The sequence below is a fragment of the Nicotiana tabacum genome, chromosome 22, assembly GCF_000715075.1.
Source record: "Nicotiana tabacum cultivar K326 chromosome 22, ASM71507v2, whole genome shotgun sequence".
Classification (NCBI taxonomy): domain Eukaryota; kingdom Viridiplantae; phylum Streptophyta; class Magnoliopsida; order Solanales; family Solanaceae; genus Nicotiana; species Nicotiana tabacum.
In genome coordinates, this window is record NC_134101.1 from 58,295,514 (window position 1) to 58,315,060 (window position 19,547).

The following is a 19,547-nucleotide window of genomic DNA, read 5'->3' on the forward strand; positions in this document are numbered from 1 at the left end:
TAAGGTTTTGAACGAGAAAACACCTTATGAAATTTTATTTAGTCAGGCTCCTTCATATCACAGTCTTAAATCTTTTGGATGTCTTTCTTATGCCTCTAGCTTTCTTGTGCATAGATCCAAATTAGATCCTAGATCAATCAAATACATCTTTCTGGGATATCCCTTTGGGAAAACAGGGATACAAGTTACTCAATCTACAAACTAACAAAGTTTTTGTTTCTTGGATATGGTGTTTTATGAAACTATTTTCCCCTTTGTTTCCATTGATTCCCTACTACTACTCAGATGACTAGCAATGATTTTCATTCATCTTCTCCTATTCCTCCTAGTGTCATTCAACCTGCTCCTACTCCTTTGCAGTCTGGTTCTATCCTTTTTCCTCTTCTCTTGTTCCCTCTATCATAACACACTCTCCTATCACACCATTTCAGTCCAGCACTAATCACCCTTCTTCAAAACAACACTCTGTTGTTTCTTCTCCTCAACACATTTCTACTTTACAGACTAATTCACCAGGTTCAAGCTCTTCTCCTATGAATTCGGGTTCCACTTCTGCAGTTACTCAGCCTATTCTTAGAAGATCTGCCAGGGACCATCATCTACCAAGTTATTTGAATGACTATATTTGTAATTCAGTATGTCACAAATCTTTCTTCTAGTTGTTTTGCTTCTCTTGTTTCTCCCAATGTTCTACCTTTCTCATCTTTATCCTATTCAAATCAGCCTCTCTTAAATTCTGTTTCTTATTTATCTGAACCTACCACATATTCCCAAGCCTCATTGCATCCTGATTGGACAGAGGCAATGTCTAAGGAACTTCAAACCCTTGAAGCCAACAAAACTTGGGAAGTTGTGGAATTGCCCAAAGATAGAAAGGCTCTACCTTGCAAGTGGGTATACAAGGTCAAATACAAATAAGATGGGACAGTTGAAAGATTTAAAGCTCGTTTAGTCATTTGAGGGGACATACAAAGAGAAAGAATAGCCTTCTTTGAGACTTATTCCCCAGTTGTAAAAATGACTATTGTATATTGCTTATTGGTTGTTGCTGTTAAAAGGAATTGGGACATTTCTCAAATAGACGTCAACAACGCATTCTTGCATGGGGATTTGCAAGAGGAGGTTTTAATGAAATTTCCTGCCGGAATGATACCTCCTTCCCTTAATCATGTTTGTCGACTCAAAAAGTCATTATATGGGTTGCGGCAAGCCTCTCGACGATGGTATGCTAAGCACACAGCAGCCCTCAATTTCAAAGGTTATTCACATTCACTCAATGATTATTCCCTATTTCTTTAAAAGTTCAGAGGGGAAGACTTCTCTTGTTGCAGTTTATGTAGACGACATATTATTAACTGGTAATGACCCCACAGAGATTGCATTTCTTAAACTTTTCCTCGATCATGAATTCAAAATTAAGGATTTAGGGAAGGTTCATTATTTTTTAGGACTGGAAATTCTACGTGAACCACAAGGGATCATACTGAGCCAAAGAAAATTTACCTTGGACCTTTTGTCTGAATTTGGTGTTCTAAATTTGAAGCATGCTTCCTCTCCTATTGATCCTTGCTCCAAACTTCGAGCAAATGAAGGTGCCTTGTTCTCTAATCCTACACTTTATTGCCAACTTCTAGGCAAGTTGAATTTTCTCACACACACTCGGTCGGATCTCTCTTTTGCAGTCCAGCATTTGAGTCAGTATATGCAGACCCCTTGTGTCCCTCATTTTGAGGCAGCTTTGCGATGTTTGCGTTATCTTCTCAACAATCCAGGAATGGGATTGTTTCTGTCATCTTCTCGTTCTTTTGATTTAATTGCTTTTTATGACTCGGATTGGGGAACTTGCCCAGACACGCGACGTTCCATCAGTGGATACTTCATCACTTTTGGCAATTCTCCTGTATCTTGGAAGTCCAAGAAACAAGCTTTGGTCTCTTTGTCATCGGCAGAGGCAGAATATAGGTCAATGCGTCGAGTAGTGGCTGAAATAACTTGGCTTGTACGACTTTTGCAAAATCTCTCTGTTTCTCCATTATTTCCGGTGGCTCTTCATACTGATAGTCAGGCAGCAATTCATATCGCCAAAAACCTGGTATTCCATGAGCGTACAAAGCACGTCGACCTTGATTGCCACTTTGTGCGTCAAAAATACCTTGTTGGGCTCATTTCTTTGTATTTTATTCCTTTAATTGCTCAAATTGCGGATGTTTTTACAAAAACCCTCTCTGGCCCTAATCATCAGTCTATTCTGGGCAAGTTGGGGGTCATTTCATCACCCTCCAACTTGAGGGGGGGGGGGGGGGGGGTTGGACTCAAGAATTCAAATTCTATAGAAGATGGTGGTGATTTACAGAAGATTCTAGTTTTGAATGAAGAAGATGAAACGAAGAAGAAAGCAGATATGACTTCGAACACAACTAATGAGAGAGTTCGGAGATTACAATGTTCAAAAGGTTAATTATGAGACTTAGATCACCACCGTCCATTCATTTTCTGATTGATTAAATCCTGGCTCTCCATTTAGCAAGGCTGTGTCACAGGTGTCAAGCTAATTCCTTGCACCTTCTGGAACAATCTTGCATACGTGTATATAATTTATGATAGGAATTGATTGAATATTCTTTTTACTATGTCAGATAGTTAGTTATACAATAGCTAGTAGGAATTACACAAGTGTATAAATAAGATTCTATTTTTTCCTCCATTCTCTTGTATATATTCTGGTACAACAAACGTTTGGATATACAGAGAAAACTTTCACAACATCTCAATTTTTCATTATCTTATCCTTGAAATCAAACATCCTGATGATGAATTATAATCTTTTTGTTTATTGCTTGCTTGGTTATGACTCAAATTCATGTGCTAAAAAATAGAGAACCTGCTAATCCCCTGATATTTTATTTTGTGTATTCTTCATTCATGGCACAGTTTTGATATTCTTCTAGGAGCCAAGCAGTGTGGAGAAAATTATGGAAAATGATGAGCATATTGGTTTCCTTTTGACTCTTCTTTCTGCTTAATGGAAGACATAATATGCAAATTGCCACTCCTTCAGTGCCACGGCTTGTCACGTTAGATAGGGATGGTGCGATACTGAAATCGTACCGAACCAAACAAGAAAATATTGAATCGTACCGAACTACTTTGATACGGTATTTGGTATGATCGAACTACTTTGATACGGTATTTGGTATGAGGTATTTGATATGCATAATTGATATACCGAAGTACCGAACCGTAATTCATAAATACTGTACCAAAATACCGAACGCCACCCCCAGTTGCCATGAGAAACTGTGTTGGCTCAAATAACACGAACAAGTATTACTGAGAACGTTTTAGATTATTGATTTGCCTTCTTTCTTGATTATCGAATGCTTGAAACATATTAAGAAATGCATGAATATTTGGAGCTTGTGTATGAAGTTCTTGATTTCAAATCTCTTGCTGCTTGTTTCAATTTCTGATGATCCTTTGGTTCATAGAGGACCCTTGGTCTGATTGAACACTACACGTCTACACCTGATAGATTGTTAAGCAAAGTGAAACATATATGACCAATAAGAGCTAAAACAAGGTTTCATCACAAAAACATCATTTAAACACAATATGTTCCTGATTGAACTCTACAGTTGACCATTCTCAAGAACAGAGCAATTTTCCAACTGTTTCACCTTAAACAAGACCGTAGACATAATTTGAGATAGCATAACTAGTAAAGATCAGATTCCTTGTGAGTATGAATCACACAATCTGACGTTGGATAAGAAACACAGGTGAGCAAATAGCCTTCCTCCATTTGATTATCATCCAGAAAAGATCCATCAGATTGATCAACAGATCCCGATACAATCTTCCCGGCGCATGTCGAGCAAGCACCTGCCCTGCACGAATAAGGGAGTTCGACTCCAGCATTCTCAGCTGCATCGAGGATGTAAGTATCCGAAGGTGCCTCGAATTCATGCTCTACACCATCTGGACAAACCAACTTGACCTTGTAGACTGCTGATGCTGATGCTCTAAACCCACAGCTAGATTTCAATCCAAAGGCTTTAGAAAAGCTCCTCGCAGACCCTAGAGACGATGGGCTCTTAATAAAGACGCTCTTTCTTTGGGTCTGAGGAGCAATTTTTACCATACAGGTGGCAGGAAGTCTGACAGTTGACATGTTTACCTGATACAAAAGATAGCAGTTTGATTACTCAGAACACAGATTATTGAATTGATAGAAGTGCTAATGTTCAAGAAATAATGTCTTGTTGATGCTCAAAATCCATCAATGTGCTCTGCAGAATGTGCGCTGTTTAAATCAAAGTATTTAACTATTGAATCCAAATTCAAGATAAGACAAATGAAACTTGAATTTTTACCTTCACCAATTCATGTTGCATATCAGGGAAAAGTGGAAAACTAGCAGCTTGTTTGGATGGTTGTTACCTACTGTATTGTATCGTATTGTTACTTAAAATATAATGTTTGTTTTGATTGTTACTTAAATTTTATTGTATCGTATCGTAAACTGAAAAACTGAAGCTTTCAAGGAAGGAGTTGATTGATCACCAATTAAAAATCTCCATAAGAGTTGCAACTCTTTCAAATCTACAACCATCTCAAGTCAAGTATGAGGGCTTGGTACACTGCGAGATTATTGGAACAAGGTGTATGGACGACCGATTTGTTGTGATCGCGTCGTTCCCTTATTTTTTTTCTCGAATCTTGTCCTTCCATATTATTAAATAATCCTATTTTATTTTTTATCCTATCTGTTTATATAATAATTTTACCCTGTACCTTACTTTTTCTTTATAATATTGTAAATTTATTTTTTATATTGTTAGTGCATGACATCATGAAACGACGGAAAACAATACAATCTATCCAAACATTGTTTACATCAAAACGATACAATACAATACTATACGATACATTATGAAACAATACATAACAACCATCCAAACAAACTGTTTCTGTTTTGTTAAACATAATGGTAAAATATGATATGAAGACTTAATTATTAACTAACAACTTTATAGATTGACACAGACCTGCTATCTGCAAGCCAACAAATTAGAGAACCAATTTGACATTAAAAAATGTATACCCTGTGCTAAAATGAAAGAAATGGATATCTGATTGTCCATTTCATGATAACAAGGAATTTAAATGTTTGGAGCATTATGAGAAGAAGCAAGCGAGTGGCTTTCTGCTCTTCACTCGAAGCTCCATATCATAAACTAAGTTTACATTAAGATATATGCAGCTTTTCTAATAAATGTAAAGTTCACCCTTAATAACATTTGAGGGCCAATGGCTGTGAATGGAGAAGAAGACACAGATGCAGCTGACACACAATATGAAAAGGAAAAAAAAAAAAAAAAGAGTTACAATTCCATGTTATGTTGTTTAAACATGAAATCAAGCTTATCAACAAAAAAGGCATCAAACTGAATTTAGAATCGAAAGAATTACGAAAAGTTTGAAACCACCCAAAATCCAAAATCCAGTTAGCACTCAAGATCCAACCTTTAATCATAATATCATATACCAAAAGAATTCACCAGGAAATGTAAAGGAAAATTGACAATTTCAACAATCAAAACCAGAACAAGACAAACCCAATTATCAGAATCCATATGCAAAGTATAACACGAAACATTTATCACAGGAACCACACAAGCCCAGAACCAAAACCCATTAGTTTATATTTTAAAAAGAAAGAGCTTTTTTTTTTAAAATTTGGACAAGGAACAGTGCTTAAAGTTAAAGAAAACCTTACAGTTTGAGGATTAAGCGGAGTTATCGAGGAGAGGAACAAGAAGACTCCAAAGAGAGCTGTGTGTGTGTGTGTGTGTGTGTTACACTAGTAATATGATACCCTAATAAACCTACCGCCCATGGGTTTCTCTTTCCCACTATATTCGAATTACAACGGACGTTGTTACTTATTTGCCCTTGCTACTTTTTTTGTACTCCTTTCCCTCAAAGTGCCTAATTTCTTAAATTCCATTTGTCCACCAGAACCGAAATGAAAGTTTTGAATGGCCCACGAAATTTTGGTTTTGCTATTTGGGTAAAGATCCCCAAATTTATCTATCTAAAAAAATCATCATATCTGGTGCTTTTCTCCTTCAATGTTTAAGTAGGTTTCTTAAAAATATTTTAAGATATCTACCAAAGAATTATCAGTCTTATTATATTGCTCTCACCTAACAATTCTTGTATTAATATCTTCAATATGTTAATTTTGAATAAATGGATTCCAAAATTCCGAAAAAGATAAGCTTATTCAAAAGAAATTGAAGTGGGATACTACTGTTGTGGCTGCAACTTTTTAAAAATATTACTGCTCGTTTGGCTTCAAAATCTTACCGTTCACGAAAAGATTAGTCCTTTTTTGCAAGTGTTTTTTATGTATGTAGCTACATAAATAACATAATAGTTGGGGGGAAATTGTACCTATATAACAGGTACAGTGAAGTTAGAGGCTAACTTTAGGGGCACTGAAACTAGAACTACATTGTTGGGGCAGGGGAAGGGAGTACCGGCTGCAATTGTGCGTGCACCTTTGTGGAAGCTTTAAATTTTTAGTAAGTTTGATATGGTGCTTGGACAATTTCCGTTGATTTTTTATTTTTGGGACAACTTTTAACATCTTTTTTATAAAACTTTTTTAAGAGAATGCAAGTCTGTTTTCAAAGCCGTACTTGTTAGTCCGCTTTTAGAAAGATGGATCTAACAATACTCCCTCCGTTTCAATTTATGCCCTCCGTTTCAATTTATGCGAACTTATTTAGTCTGTGCCAAAAAAAATGACATCTTTTCATATTTGAAAAGAATTTACCTTTATGCAATAATTTAAAGTCACACAAAATATAAATGTATGTACCTCATTTTATACCACAAGTTTAAAAGTTTTAAGGGAGTATTATGTACAGAGCTGCTCCCAAAGGTGCACACTCAAACACCACCCTCAGTTAAGGTCCCAAAAAGGCGCAATCTCAAACACCATCTAAGTTAAGTAACTTATTTACAGACTGGATAATTAAATTCTACAGTAAATTTAATTTTCTAAAGAGTGTTTGACAGGTATTCTTGTTCAATTTGAGAAAACACCAACTAATGTATCTTCAAAGTTTCCATCGATTACTATTTTTGGATAATTTATAATCCACTTCCACTATCCAAGTAAATCTTCAAACATTTTTACAACTGACAACTTCAAGTCAATAAGAGAAAGTGAGAAACAAACAAGGGTGAGATAGGTTTGGCGGTCGTAGCAATTCCTAATGCACTTCTTGTAAATGGCCGTTTACGCTTGCTCTCCTAAACGTCTTTTGTCCACTGTTTATTTAGATGCAAAACGTATATAGTACTGTAAAGCACTGATACTCCGTTCATTTTTTTACTTTGAGCCTACACGTAAATATGCAAACACATCGGCTGAAATGATAAATAAGAAATTTAGAGAAGAAATTGGCACCTTGAATGCTATTGCAATCACTGCTAACATCTTTAAAGAAGACAAAGTTGAAGCAAAACAATCCCGAACAATGTTATAGTATTCAAATAGAACCAGAACTACTACCCAAAAATTTCAAGAGTATCTATCGCTCACAAACCCAAAATGCTGAAAACTTCCAACAGCGAAACAAAAATCTCCTTAAAAGACGCGCTGTGGCTTTCCCATGGTGCTCTTCAAGTACAGGCACCTTACCTGCATTGACAACCAATTATACCAGATTAGATCTGAATTTAAGAAGGAATGGAACTAAAAAAGACAACGCATTCAGTCAACAAGAACATAGCAAATCTATATGGCGATGGCTAAACTAGGATGCCAAATGAACTCACATTTTGCCAATTCTTTTTCAGCAACGACACTAGAAAATTGACACTCATTTGCACATTCTGGAAGATCTGTTTCTCCTCCATATCCAAGTTTCCAACAGCAACACCCATGCAAAGCACCTTTTTCAATTGAAACTTGATAGTAGCTTTGGTCTCATTAACCTTGGATTCAAGTGACTCCTGGTGTGAAACAAGACTCGGAAACTTACCTGCATTTACAATGAACAGAGCCAATTGAACATGAGCTTAAAGGTGAGTATATAGTCTGAAATAAGCAGCCACAAGGACATTGAATAGTCCTGACAGTAACTAAGAGATGCAAGTTCTCCAGAATGAGAAAAGCAGCAGCCCTGAATACATACATTCAAAGCATTAAGAGAATCTATTAACTTACCCGCCTTGTTCAGGCCGGGCCCCAACAAACGAGGAATCTGCTTGATGACAGACTCTGAAGCCAAGAAAGCATGGTATTTCTTTGCAAGCTTCTTAACCAATTTCTTATTTTTGTTAAGCTTTTTCAAGCTTTCCACATCCATGTACTCCAAACCTATCTTTTCTGCCTGCAGACATATGGTACCAAGTGTTAATCATCTTTTCAAAAACAAAATGAAGATTCAGGAAAGATTACAACACATGTAATTTTTGGGCAATCTGCAGTAGCCACAAAATTTCCAAGAGAGAAGACAACATCAATAACAAAGGCTAAATGGTAGACATTAAAGAGCCACGTCCCATGAATCAAGAAAAAAGACTTCTGATGGATTTCCTCTCTAAACTATGATAACCACATTAACAAGCTAATTCACCAAGGAGGTCCACCAAATGGAAGAAAAACGGTCATTGAACAATAGATTCTTTTAAGCTAGGATGCACCTAACTTCTAAAACTAATTGCATTTCCAAGATACTAGTAATGGAAAAAGCTACAACTATCCAGGATTTATGTAAAACTACACCAAAGAAACAGGATAAGTGCAGACAAACGCAGCTAGCGAACACAACACAATCTCAGAGAAAGCACAGAAAGGCATATGTAATCATAGGTGAGCAAACAAACGTAAACATATTAGAAGCTTATTTAATGACAAATCAAATCATCTCATTATTAAGCTAAATCACACAAGCAGTAGTTATTCAATCAGTAAAAGCTTTTCATCAGCAGTATTTGCAACTGTTAGCCTTTCTGCAAATATTGTTTGAAATTGTCCGTGTAGTAATTGACACTAATTTAAAAGTACAGTAGGATTACCTCCTCAACATGCTGAGCATCTCCAAGCATACAAATCTTCATTTTAGGGCGAGGAATGTGGGGCAACTTAACGGACCCACTGAAACGTTTGTCCTTTTGGGGGTCATAGTTCTTCAGCCCGATCTGGAGCTCAATAGTTTCAGTGAATTTTCTTTTCTTCTCCGCACAATCATTCTTAATCACAGAGATGGCTTCTCTAAGGGCATCACTCTGAAGCTTACTGTAAAGGAATAGTATCAAAGATAAAGACATGTATCCAACAATACCATAAAAACTATAAGATGTCAAGTTTGCAATGTTCTTGACAAACATATTGCTAGACAAACAAATTTTGCCAAACTCTTTCAATTAACATTTTCATGTAATCTTCACCATCAAATAACCTATGATTCTCCAAATAACGAAAGATTTTTGTAAAAGAATCAAAATAGATATCATTATTTTTTTTCCTTTATACATATCAAGCAACCTCCAAATCCAAAAAGAAGTAGGAACTTCCCCTTTCAATGAAGACCTAAATAAGCAAATATTGACAAATTCAGAAAAATATCTGTCTCAGAGTTTAATTATAAAGGCAATAATGTCAAATTGTCGATCTGAAACTAGGTTGTTTACCAAAATGCACTCTAGGAAAGCTTAAATCAATTTCTTTAAAAAATAAATTATTAGAACAAAAATGGACTTTGATAACATATTCAGAAAAAAATATAACATATTGAGAACAGCAGAGAGAAGTTTGGAGCTTCATTCAAACCTCATGGCTCAAAAATCTTCTCCTTCAAGCTTCACTGTCAATAAAAAATCACAAAACATAAAATTTTCAACTTTATCAGCAGCTAAGATAAAGTTAAACAAATGCTTAATATCCTTAATCACTAGATCCAAATTCAAAACCCTAGAAATGATGCATCTGTGTATATGAGAGAGGTGGATGAGAAGATAGTACGTTACCTGTAAGAGAAAACCCTCGATTAGGGTTTGCTTCGGTGGATTGCTATCTACTTAAAGGGCTGCAAGTGGACCGGGGTCGAGCGAAATGGTACAAAAAGTGGGCTATCTCAGCTGGCCCATTAATGTATGGCCCATTTTGTTCGTTTCAATTCTTCTAGTTTCTAGTTTGGTTGCAATTTTCTAGTTTTTCTGAACATTAGATAGGACTAATGGGAAGCAAAACATATTTGCTTTATTATTTTTATAATAACACGAAATGATAAAAAATTTAACATGAAAAGATTGTTATAATTTTGACGCTTAACTCTTATTTTTAGAATCAACTGTTCTATACACTTTATCTCTTAATTATTATTTTCTCCATGTGTTCATAACCGAGCTACATTGCACATGACATAAGCACATGAACTTAACAAGAGACATTGTCCAAGATTAATGTAGGTAATGTAATCTCTATATATTGCTCCTAATTTGGAGAGGAATTTTTTGTTAGATCAATTCAAAATCATGCTCAAATAGAAACATCAATCCAAAATAGAACCAATCTCATGTGTAGAAGACGTGATCATGGCACGACGTCGGCCGTGGCGGTTTGGTCAAACTTTTGCAATAAAAGTTTGCAAAATATGCTTGGATATTTTTTTAAAAAGGTTCGAATCTGGTTAATTATGCTTATCTTATGTGGATAAATAAAAAAAATGAGTGATTTGCTTTGATTACGTAATTGTGATTGTATATTGAAACACATTGTACGATCATACCGATTATCTTCTCTTCACTTTTCATTATTTTCGTATGAGATTCCGTACAATAATCGTAATCGTACAAAGCTTGAATTAAAACAAATGCAAAAAATACTTTTAGGCACCTTTCTTACTTTTAGTTGTTATTTTTTAATTTTTATTTTGTGAAAACTTCTTTAAAACAAAACTTACATGTTTTGTACCTCGAAAAATTATTCAAAAAATTCTCCAAAAAACAAAATAAAGGGTTGCCAAAGTTGAACCGGTCTAATGGATAGTAGTATTTTAGAATATATTTTTATTATTAGAATAAACTATAAGCAATCATCGCATTTCTCTACGTTCCGATTTCTCTTCCGAAGGAGCAGAGCTTGAAATCCCCTGAGACAGCAATGGAGACAGCAGCCAGAAGAAGCAGAGGCGGCCTATTTGAAGGGCTTTACAGAGTGCTTATGCGCCGCAACTCTGTTTATGTCACCTTCGTCATCGCTGGCGCTTTCCTTGGTGAACGGGTCCGTCTTCTTCCTTTTATACATATATACATATAGCTGTATTTTTCATATGTGTATTTCTATTATTTGTGTTATTTTGGTATGTTTAAGATTGGATCTGATTCATGTGATGCAAATTTTTATCAGATGTGTCAGAGTTTGATTTCATTTTTATTAATTGCAGGCAGTGGATTATGGGGTTCATAAGGTCTGGGAGCACAATAATGTTGGGGTATGTTATTTTGTTTCCTTTTCAATTCCTCCTAGGAGCTTTTTATGAAAAATGCTATTTTTATATTCTTTCATCAATCTTATAATTCTTTTTTCTTGTTTTCATTTAAAGTTTCAAGAGTTTGTTGTGCTATTGATACTTTAGAATGCTGTCTAAAATGGGTTATGCAATTGGGATAGTTTATCAGGGTTCTAATTTAGAAGGGATGTGTAGGGAATTGTTTTTTTTTTTAACTCTCAAGGACAGGGTGTTTTCAATTAAATGTAAAAAATTATTGACTTCGCCTATCACCAGCTTTGTTTTAGCTAATTACTGACAAGTATCATCATATAATATAGGTTGTACTTGAAACTCTTTTAGCTTTCACTTTCAACTTTATTGGTTAAAGACGGTGAACATTGTCCTTGACATGCTAATTAAGAGACTAAAATTGCGACTTTGCTTGCAATGTATATGGGTCTACATGCTTTTATTCCTTAAACTGAATTTGAGGAACGTTGTCCTACTTTATCTATCTCGTTTCTCCATTCCCACCCTTTTGTGTTTCAAAATCTGATTCTGTTATCTTTTCTCTTTTGTCGGAATCTTTTTCCCTCTTCTCCGGTTTTTCCAATTCGCCTTCTTCTAGCTGCTGTCAGCTCCTCCTCTTCTTCTATGTTCTGGCCCTTCACTTGCAAATTCCCCCTTCTTTTGCATCCCATCTTTCAACTGTTTCTATTTTCTACTATGTCATTACTGGTGCTGAAATTTTCTTTGCTCTCCTCCTCGTGAAGAAGAGTTGGTATTTGACTTCATCTATGGTCTTCAATACCAATTTAAGCAAAAGTCTTGAAGAAATCAAATTCTGGACATTTATGCTGAAGTTTTAGCTAGAAAGCATTCCAGTGGGAAGAAAATAGGAGGAAAATCAATAGATCAATCAATCAACTATACCTTAGTTCCAAATTAATTGTGGATGGCTATATGAATCGTGTTTATCAGCTACGTTCTATTCTAGTCCATCTCATTCCAATTCTAATTATCTTTCAAGGAAAATTAAGAGTTCTCTAAAACTAGAGATTCTCTAAATCTCATACTTATCCCTACACTGGCATACACGTCTCTAACCAGAGTAAAAGGACTCTCTGACATCACCAGATGCAACTCATAGCTAGACTTTTTACACCGTCAACTTACCACTGTCCGGTTTTGAGATGGTTTATACTTTGCAAAGCTCTGATACACGGAGTTAATAGGAGGAGAATGATTTTTCTAAGTAGGCAAAACATAATGTTCTGACTTGTTGAATGTCTGATTTGCTTGAGAATTAATACGTAGAACTGAAAAGAAAAAGGGGATCATCTGTTATCACTCAGTAATTGCTTTAGGCTTCAATGACGCCTCGTCATATGTAACTTTTAACTAATATTATGGAAGTAATTTAAGCAACAACCTTGACGCCAAAAGAGCTAAACAACCTTGGCTCTAACCAAGTATAAAAGAACCTCAAAATAAACAACAACAACAAAAAGAAAATGTAAATTTTGAGCTGCATAATGTATGCTTCACCACCAGTCTTAGTTAAAATAGATTTCTCTTCGTTACGTCCTTTATCATAGTCTTAACAAGTTTCCTGGTTAGACTATTTAGAAGAGGCTGGCCTATGATGGTATTGAGAATTTAAATACTCCTATTCCATTTTAAATTTCGAACTCGCATTGCAAAGCATGATTAACTTTTTGTTCATTCTAGTATTTGTTTGGTTCCCAGGCCATGCCTCTTGCTCCTAGTGTTCTTTTCATTTTGTTCTTGCTGGGCTTGTGTCAATTTTGTAACTCAAGTTTTTGTTGTTGAAATACAGAAGCGTTATGAGGATATTTCAGTATTGGGACAGTGGCCGTCTGAATAAATTTGCTCTATTGAATGCTCATTTGTGTCAAAGACGAACATTTCAATTATCTTTCAATAATTATTCTTACTGATCATGCTTGTCATGGCTGATTTTTTTTTATATATCTGCTGATCTTTGGAGGAAATTTCAAGTGAAAAATGTTACTTACAATTTCCATGGTAAAACAAAGAGCAGCCTTCGTGTTGTTCTGTATCCTTGCAATTATCTTGTATCGCCAGAATGCTTCAATGCATTAAGAAAGAAGACTGATTCATTTAGATATTTATTGTGGCTTGGAGGAAATTGTTAAAGTTGGTACCTACCTTCCTTTTTTCATACTAATTAAGACTGTACAGTAATCCATAAATGGATGAATTTGCTCCTTGTGTCATAGTTAAGAGAAAATTTGACGAACAGAAATCTAGCCTGCTTAGGGATCACTTTTCATTTGAACTCTGCAGCATTACATGAAAAGAGCATTACTTCTTTCGGCCCCCACTGAGGTCTTGGCTAAGCAATGAACTCCACTTTCACTCCTTGGTTCAAGCTTACAGTTCGACTTTATTTGTTTGGAGTCCTTATATCTGCTTTGTTCTTGTTTTATAATACTACCTGCTCTTGATTCCAAGTCTTAAACTTTGGAGTGTGAACATTTGGGAAATCAAAGCCTGAAGAGCTAGTAATTCATCAAGGGAAGAATAATCCGTCCACAACGGTGAGAAAACCCTCCTGTTCCTTCCAACGCCTCTTCAGTTTGTCACTCCATCATGCTAATGAACAATCTTCTTGCACCGTCATCTTCTCCCGTTTGACGACATAATCTCCCCTTAAGTCTCCACTCACCAATGATGAAGATCTTAAGTTCTTGATATAGCATTGAATTTCAACTAACAGACTTATCTCCACTTACCTTCAAAGCAGTTTGCCATGCTTCAAAATTGAAGACAGTAACCGGTGCATGTTCTAATGGGGAGAGTCTTTGTTACTCGTGAAGAAAATGGTAGGTAAATTTTAATGCACGTTTTAAGGGTTTCTGCTTTTTGACACTTCCTAAAGCTCGCCAAGGATTTTATACCTTTTATGATTGCATCATTTTTGTGTGTTAGGAAAGTGGGGGTTGGAGTGGGGGAAAGTAGGGGATTCAGCTTCTGTTGTTATTTTCACTTATTTCATGGAAAGAACTTGTGGTTGAGCAAAATACTCCATCTTTGGGTTGGAGAAGAGATCATATGAAAAACAGAATGGGAAACCTGAAGGCTTAAGCAGTTAAAATGTGCAGAATTGACATATTCTCACTGTTGATAAATAGATGGTCCATCAATTGCAAAACAACTTTTCACTGAAACAGATTTGAACTTAATAGGAACAAATGCAGTAAGAAGAAAACTAGTGTAGTACTAAATCTGCATTATTGTTTAAGAACTGCTCTAGGATATGGAATTTTAGCCTTCACTCTTCTGATAGCAATATTCTCAATGTCTATAAATCAAAGGTTAGTCAAAGCCTTGTCGAAGATTAAAAAAACAAAATATAAGAACCATATTATCTAACGCATAGGGAAATAAAATAATTGGAATTACATAGCTTCGAAACTTTACTTTGCAGAGAAACGCCGTTCATATCCAACATCCAATCACATTTCCTACTCATACAAGAACGCTGAATACTTCTCAATTTGCCATCAACTTCTGCTAGTCTTGATGTTATGAAATTGCAGGATACTTGATTAACATAGCTCCTAATGCTCATTTGTCGAAACAAAGATGAAACCTTCCTCATTTTGTTAAGCTTCTCAAACCACCGAAGAGGTATTGAAATGATACAAGCTCGACGATGGAGACCCTTTCTTGTTTAACTTGTCAAATCACGGAAGAGAGCTTCAAATGATAGCAATTCAAAGAGATTGAGGACGGATTCTCATTCACTCTTTACAGCATGGTAGATGTGACGAATAAACATCAAGGAAGCATGGAGACTGATTGTTCCAAGCATAAGGAAAAATGCATAGCATATGCAAGTGTTATATACAAAGAAGATGGTAGTTTGCAAGACCCCGCTCATGTTTGATTTGCAGTAGAAGTATACCGAGTAGGCAAACATAAATACAGCTGTTGAGCCCCCACGGAAAATAGACCTGCATCAAACAACATAGTTATCAGTCTATGGAGGCAGCCATAGATGTTGTAAATGAGCTAGCAAATAAGAAGAGCAAGCGCAACTGAGTAAAATAGTTACTTAACAGTAATTTCTTAGATATCCGCTAATAATTGTTTGAAAACCTTTCATTTTTTTGGAACACATTAAACTTTTGACTCCAGGTTTACATCTCGCTCAACATATATATTGATCCAGCACATATGAGGGTTCAACTACTGTTCAATAATACTCAGTTGTCATCCATTTGAGTAACACAATATACTCACAGCATCATTGATTCCATGAATCACTCAATAATGTCATAAGACACAACAAAGTAGTTACTGCATTGAAGCAAATAAGAAATCATTCAACGTTTGAAGAAATTTGCCGATAGCCTCCACTGCGGACTGTGGTTAGTACTGGTTACTAAGTTCCAGATAGTAGAAATACGATCTGCATATTAGCATTCTGCCTTGAAATTTTGAAATATCGAAGTAAAACTATGTTAACGAGAAACTATAGTTTTTAATCCCATAAAAGTTAAAACGAATTTAATCAAAGCTCCATCAATTAGCACCCAAAGAATGAAAAGAACAAAGATATAAAGATGGACAAGATGTGTATGCATGCAGTCCTCAGGTATGACTAGTTCAATGAAATATCCAAATTGATACATACCGCCACCACCATTCATGGTCTTCCACTGTCAGCTGAATGTATGTCAAACCGATGCTTAAGATCACAGTGAGCAGTATGAGGATTATAAACATAAAAAATAGAATACCAGGAAGAGTCGAAATTTTGTAGCCCCAAAGGGTTGCATACAACTGGTGTAACTCAACAACAATGGCGCTGAACGGTAGAAGACCAGCCAGAAACATTTGACCAGGTGTCTTCCTGTACCAAGCTAGTGATGGTATCTGTCTTGCACACTTTTTTGTGGCAGAAGGTGCTTGAAACTCAGACCTACACCGATAACCAATTACCCCACCAAGAGCAAGCAGTGGCATAGCAATGAGGGTATACACAAGAACAATGACAAATACAGTGCCAAATGGAATTGCTAAAGTAGCCCCAAATGATGCAGCAACTAAATTAAGGAAAAACTCCGTTAAGAGGAATGGTCCAAGAAAGAGCACGGCAGAGAAAGTAACGCTCCTTTCCTAGTGACGAAGAGAAAAAAATTCAGTTCCTGGATTAACAAAAATACAGAAACAAAAAGTTGGAAGGAAATTGATAAAAGTTACCCATCCTGTTTCAGCAAATTGACTGTAGAAAGAGGCAGAGCTGTAGCCGGCAACTGCAGATGTAAGGGTATAAATTATGGCCAATGATGTGAGGAGAGTTCCACGGTTATATGGATATAGCACACCAAGAAATGCCAAAACAAATAAGAAGCAGAACCTGTAAGTGCAGCAGAAACCATTAGCTAAAGGCAAAGATGTACCTTCAACCTTGGATGATCAATTAAGTAAAATAAATAGGTCAAATATGATCATCCAGTAAACACCACCCTTACATGGAAGAATTTTTGCAGATGATGGAAACCCTACCAATTTTTTAGAGAATACGCAGGACCTTTTCCATATCAAAGCTCTTATTGCCAAGGTTAAAAAAAATTCTCAAAGCTATCTTTCCATTGTATTTTTAACTTTACCAGAACAATGCAGAAAAGATAAATGATGATGATACTATGTAACATTTGGTGGGGTAACATTGTTACCAAATATGAATCGCGAACGCAATGTAAGAGTTTGTCTTGGAAAGTGAAAGATCGCTCTTGGAAGCTGGACAAAATAGACCTCGCCTGCCAGGGCCTCCCCGTATATTCTATTAATGGGATTAGTTGAGAAATCGAAAGATGGGTAAGGCTCAAAATAAAAGAGCAATGGGGATGTGGGTTCTATAAGATGGTAAGGACGGACAGCAAGAGGCAAGATAAAATAACTATTTGGCCGAGATGTAAAATTCAAGTTAGTAACTAACTGGCTTGAGCGTCGCAGTTTGACCTCTTGATTCGCCAGATTCTCACTTTAGATTCTTCTTTCCTTTTTCATTTTTGCCCGAAGGTCCAAGTTCACAACGCAGAAAATTTTCTTCAATTTGAAGACGAGGCAAGTCCCCAGCAACCAGTCTAAAACAAGGGAAGACAGACATTCAGGAGGCTTTACCCGCATCACCATCACTATTGTTCCATTAGCAGCTCGGGTCAGTTGTCAATACAAATGTGTGTGACTAAGAGATGATGGGGAGGTAACTCCTAGAACTATACCTCCATAAATGTACTTTATTCAGAAGACACGTCGGAAAATGAGGACACCTTATTATGGCACTGCTGCAAGAACGGGGTATACACTGTCAAATCTGCCTATTTCATGCTTACAAATGCAGATCAGCATACAGTGGGATGGCCATGGAAGAACATATGGAAAGCAAAAGCTCCCTTTAAGGTGGTTTGTTTCACATGGCTGGTAGCAAGAGAAGCCTGTTTAACCCAAGACAACCTACAAAGAAGGGGATTTCTGTTATGCTCGAGATGTTTGTTATGTGGCAGAGATCTGGAGACCAACAGTCATCTGTTTCTGCATTGTCCTATCACTAGTCAATTGTGGCAATTGTTCCTTAACATTGTGGGCCTCAGATGGACAATGCCTGCAACTACTCTGGAGCTTCTAAAATCCTGGAATAACATGGGAGGTGTAGTCAGTCAGAAGACATGGTGGAGAGTGATACCTGCTTGTGTATGGTGGACAGTGTGGATAGAGAGGAACTCAAGAGTTTTTGAAGACAGATACAATACTCTTCAGAATGTTAAGATGAATTGTATTCTTCTGTTTTATTTTTGGTGTAAAGAAAGGCATGTGGAGAATACAGAGTCCCTGGTTGACATGTTAGGTTTTTTGTAAGTCTGGTGGATCAGATTTGATCTTCCCCCTTGTACATATGGCTTTGCACTGCCTTAGTGCTTTTCTTTTCTTAATATATTGGTACCAGTATCAAAAAAACTATCACTGGACCAAACTTATGCACAGAGATCTTCTCTCAATGATAAGTCGGAAAAGAAATAGAAGATTGGCTTACTGGTCATATCAAAATGAAATGAACAACTATTATCAGTTCCCTATAGAGAACTTAATGAACTTATGTATCATCTGATGAATAAATGAGTATTACAGCTTACAAGGTCAGCAGCTGGGTACCAGCACCGAGAACTGCACAAAGCAGAGGCATGTTTGAGGGACATCTAAATACGTCACCATGAAGGTACTTCCAACCCACTTCTTTGTCTTCCTCTTCATCACCACTAGACCATCTGCATACCAATCATACAAATATGAGGACGGTGCTTTCAGCTTCAGGTGCATTCATGCAAATAATGGATCACTTTTTGTGCTTACTTTCTCAGATCATTCTTAAGACAATGCACCATGCTCACAGCAAAAAAGGCCATCAGCAAAACAGTAATAACAATTGAATTAACTACCGAGAACCAATGAACTTGTTGGTTCACTGGATTTCCCGAAGCCCTAGAGTATCTTGTCATTCTATTTTTGAATAGAGTTGAGGTTTCATTCCAGAGTACACTATACGTGAAGGTAACACTTTGGTCTATATCTTCTGTTATATCCACAACATGGCTTGGATCACTGAAAGCATGTATTTCTATAACTTGGTTTTCATTGTGAAGGACATCAAATTGGACATGCTTAAAGAGAAAATACTTGGGGCCCTTTCCGTCCAAGGTCCAGTGTTCATCTTCAATTTTCCCGACAAATCCCCAGAAAGGGAGATCGTCAAAGTACATCTGATAGTAGTAATCTTTAATAATAGCATCCCTGAACTTTGAGACATCATTTTGATTAAGCTTCTTGTGACACAGGACAACCCCATCTTTGTCTACTCCAAATTTCAACTGATACAAGGTATTGGTTAAACGGTCACCATTCAGAACTTCCCCAAGGGATTCCTTTTTCGGAAGCACCTCACCTGTCAAGTAAAACTAAAAGGTCAGACTTCTTGAA

The 19,547-nt window shown here is 36.4% G+C and overlaps 4 protein-coding genes across 4 annotated transcripts in view; 1 reads left to right on the forward strand and 3 right to left on the reverse strand.

Annotated features, from left to right (window-relative positions):
- Positions 1–1,017: 1,017 nt before the first annotated feature.
- On the forward strand, positions 1,018–3,023 carry LOC107773788 (retrovirus-related Pol polyprotein from transposon RE1). The gene is made up of 4 exons (XM_075242879.1): positions 1,018–1,258; positions 1,308–1,432; positions 1,544–2,092; positions 2,949–3,023. The coding sequence occupies exons 1-4, from the start codon at positions 1,018–1,020 to the stop codon at positions 3,021–3,023; spliced, it is 990 nt and encodes a 329-aa protein (XP_075098980.1).
- Positions 3,024–3,715: 692 nt separating this feature from the next.
- LOC107771736 (ferredoxin-3, chloroplastic-like) lies at positions 3,716–5,636 on the reverse strand. The gene is made up of 3 exons (XM_075242881.1): positions 5,549–5,636; positions 5,289–5,344; positions 3,716–4,177 (listed from the first exon to the last, which is right to left on the reverse strand). The coding sequence occupies exons 1-3, from the start codon at positions 5,634–5,636 to the stop codon at positions 3,716–3,718; spliced, it is 606 nt and encodes a 201-aa protein (XP_075098982.1).
- Positions 5,637–7,444: 1,808 nt separating this feature from the next.
- Positions 7,445–10,013, reverse strand: LOC107771734 (large ribosomal subunit protein uL1z). The gene is made up of 5 exons (XM_016591177.2): positions 9,854–10,013; positions 9,100–9,319; positions 8,246–8,411; positions 7,855–8,060; positions 7,445–7,717 (listed from the first exon to the last, which is right to left on the reverse strand). Exons 1-5 carry the CDS (start codon positions 9,856–9,858, stop codon positions 7,664–7,666), a joined length of 651 nt encoding a protein of 216 aa, XP_016446663.1. The 5' UTR covers positions 9,859–10,013; the 3' UTR covers positions 7,445–7,663.
- Positions 10,014–14,791: 4,778 nt separating this feature from the next.
- The window catches only part of LOC107771737 (transmembrane 9 superfamily member 5), a 35,057-nt gene continuing 30,301 nt past the window's right edge, over positions 14,792–19,547 (reverse strand). Inside the window, exons 6-10 of the mRNA XM_075242882.1 lie at positions 18,924–19,512; positions 18,707–18,838; positions 16,773–16,929; positions 16,204–16,688; positions 14,792–15,520 (exon numbers count right to left, since the gene is read on the reverse strand). Coding sequence (XP_075098983.1) covers positions 15,304–15,520; positions 16,204–16,688; positions 16,773–16,929; positions 18,707–18,838; positions 18,924–19,512 — 1,580 coding nt within the window. The 3' untranslated portion in view covers positions 14,792–15,303. The remainder of the gene's footprint in view (positions 15,521–16,203; positions 16,689–16,772; positions 16,930–18,706; positions 18,839–18,923; positions 19,513–19,547) is intronic.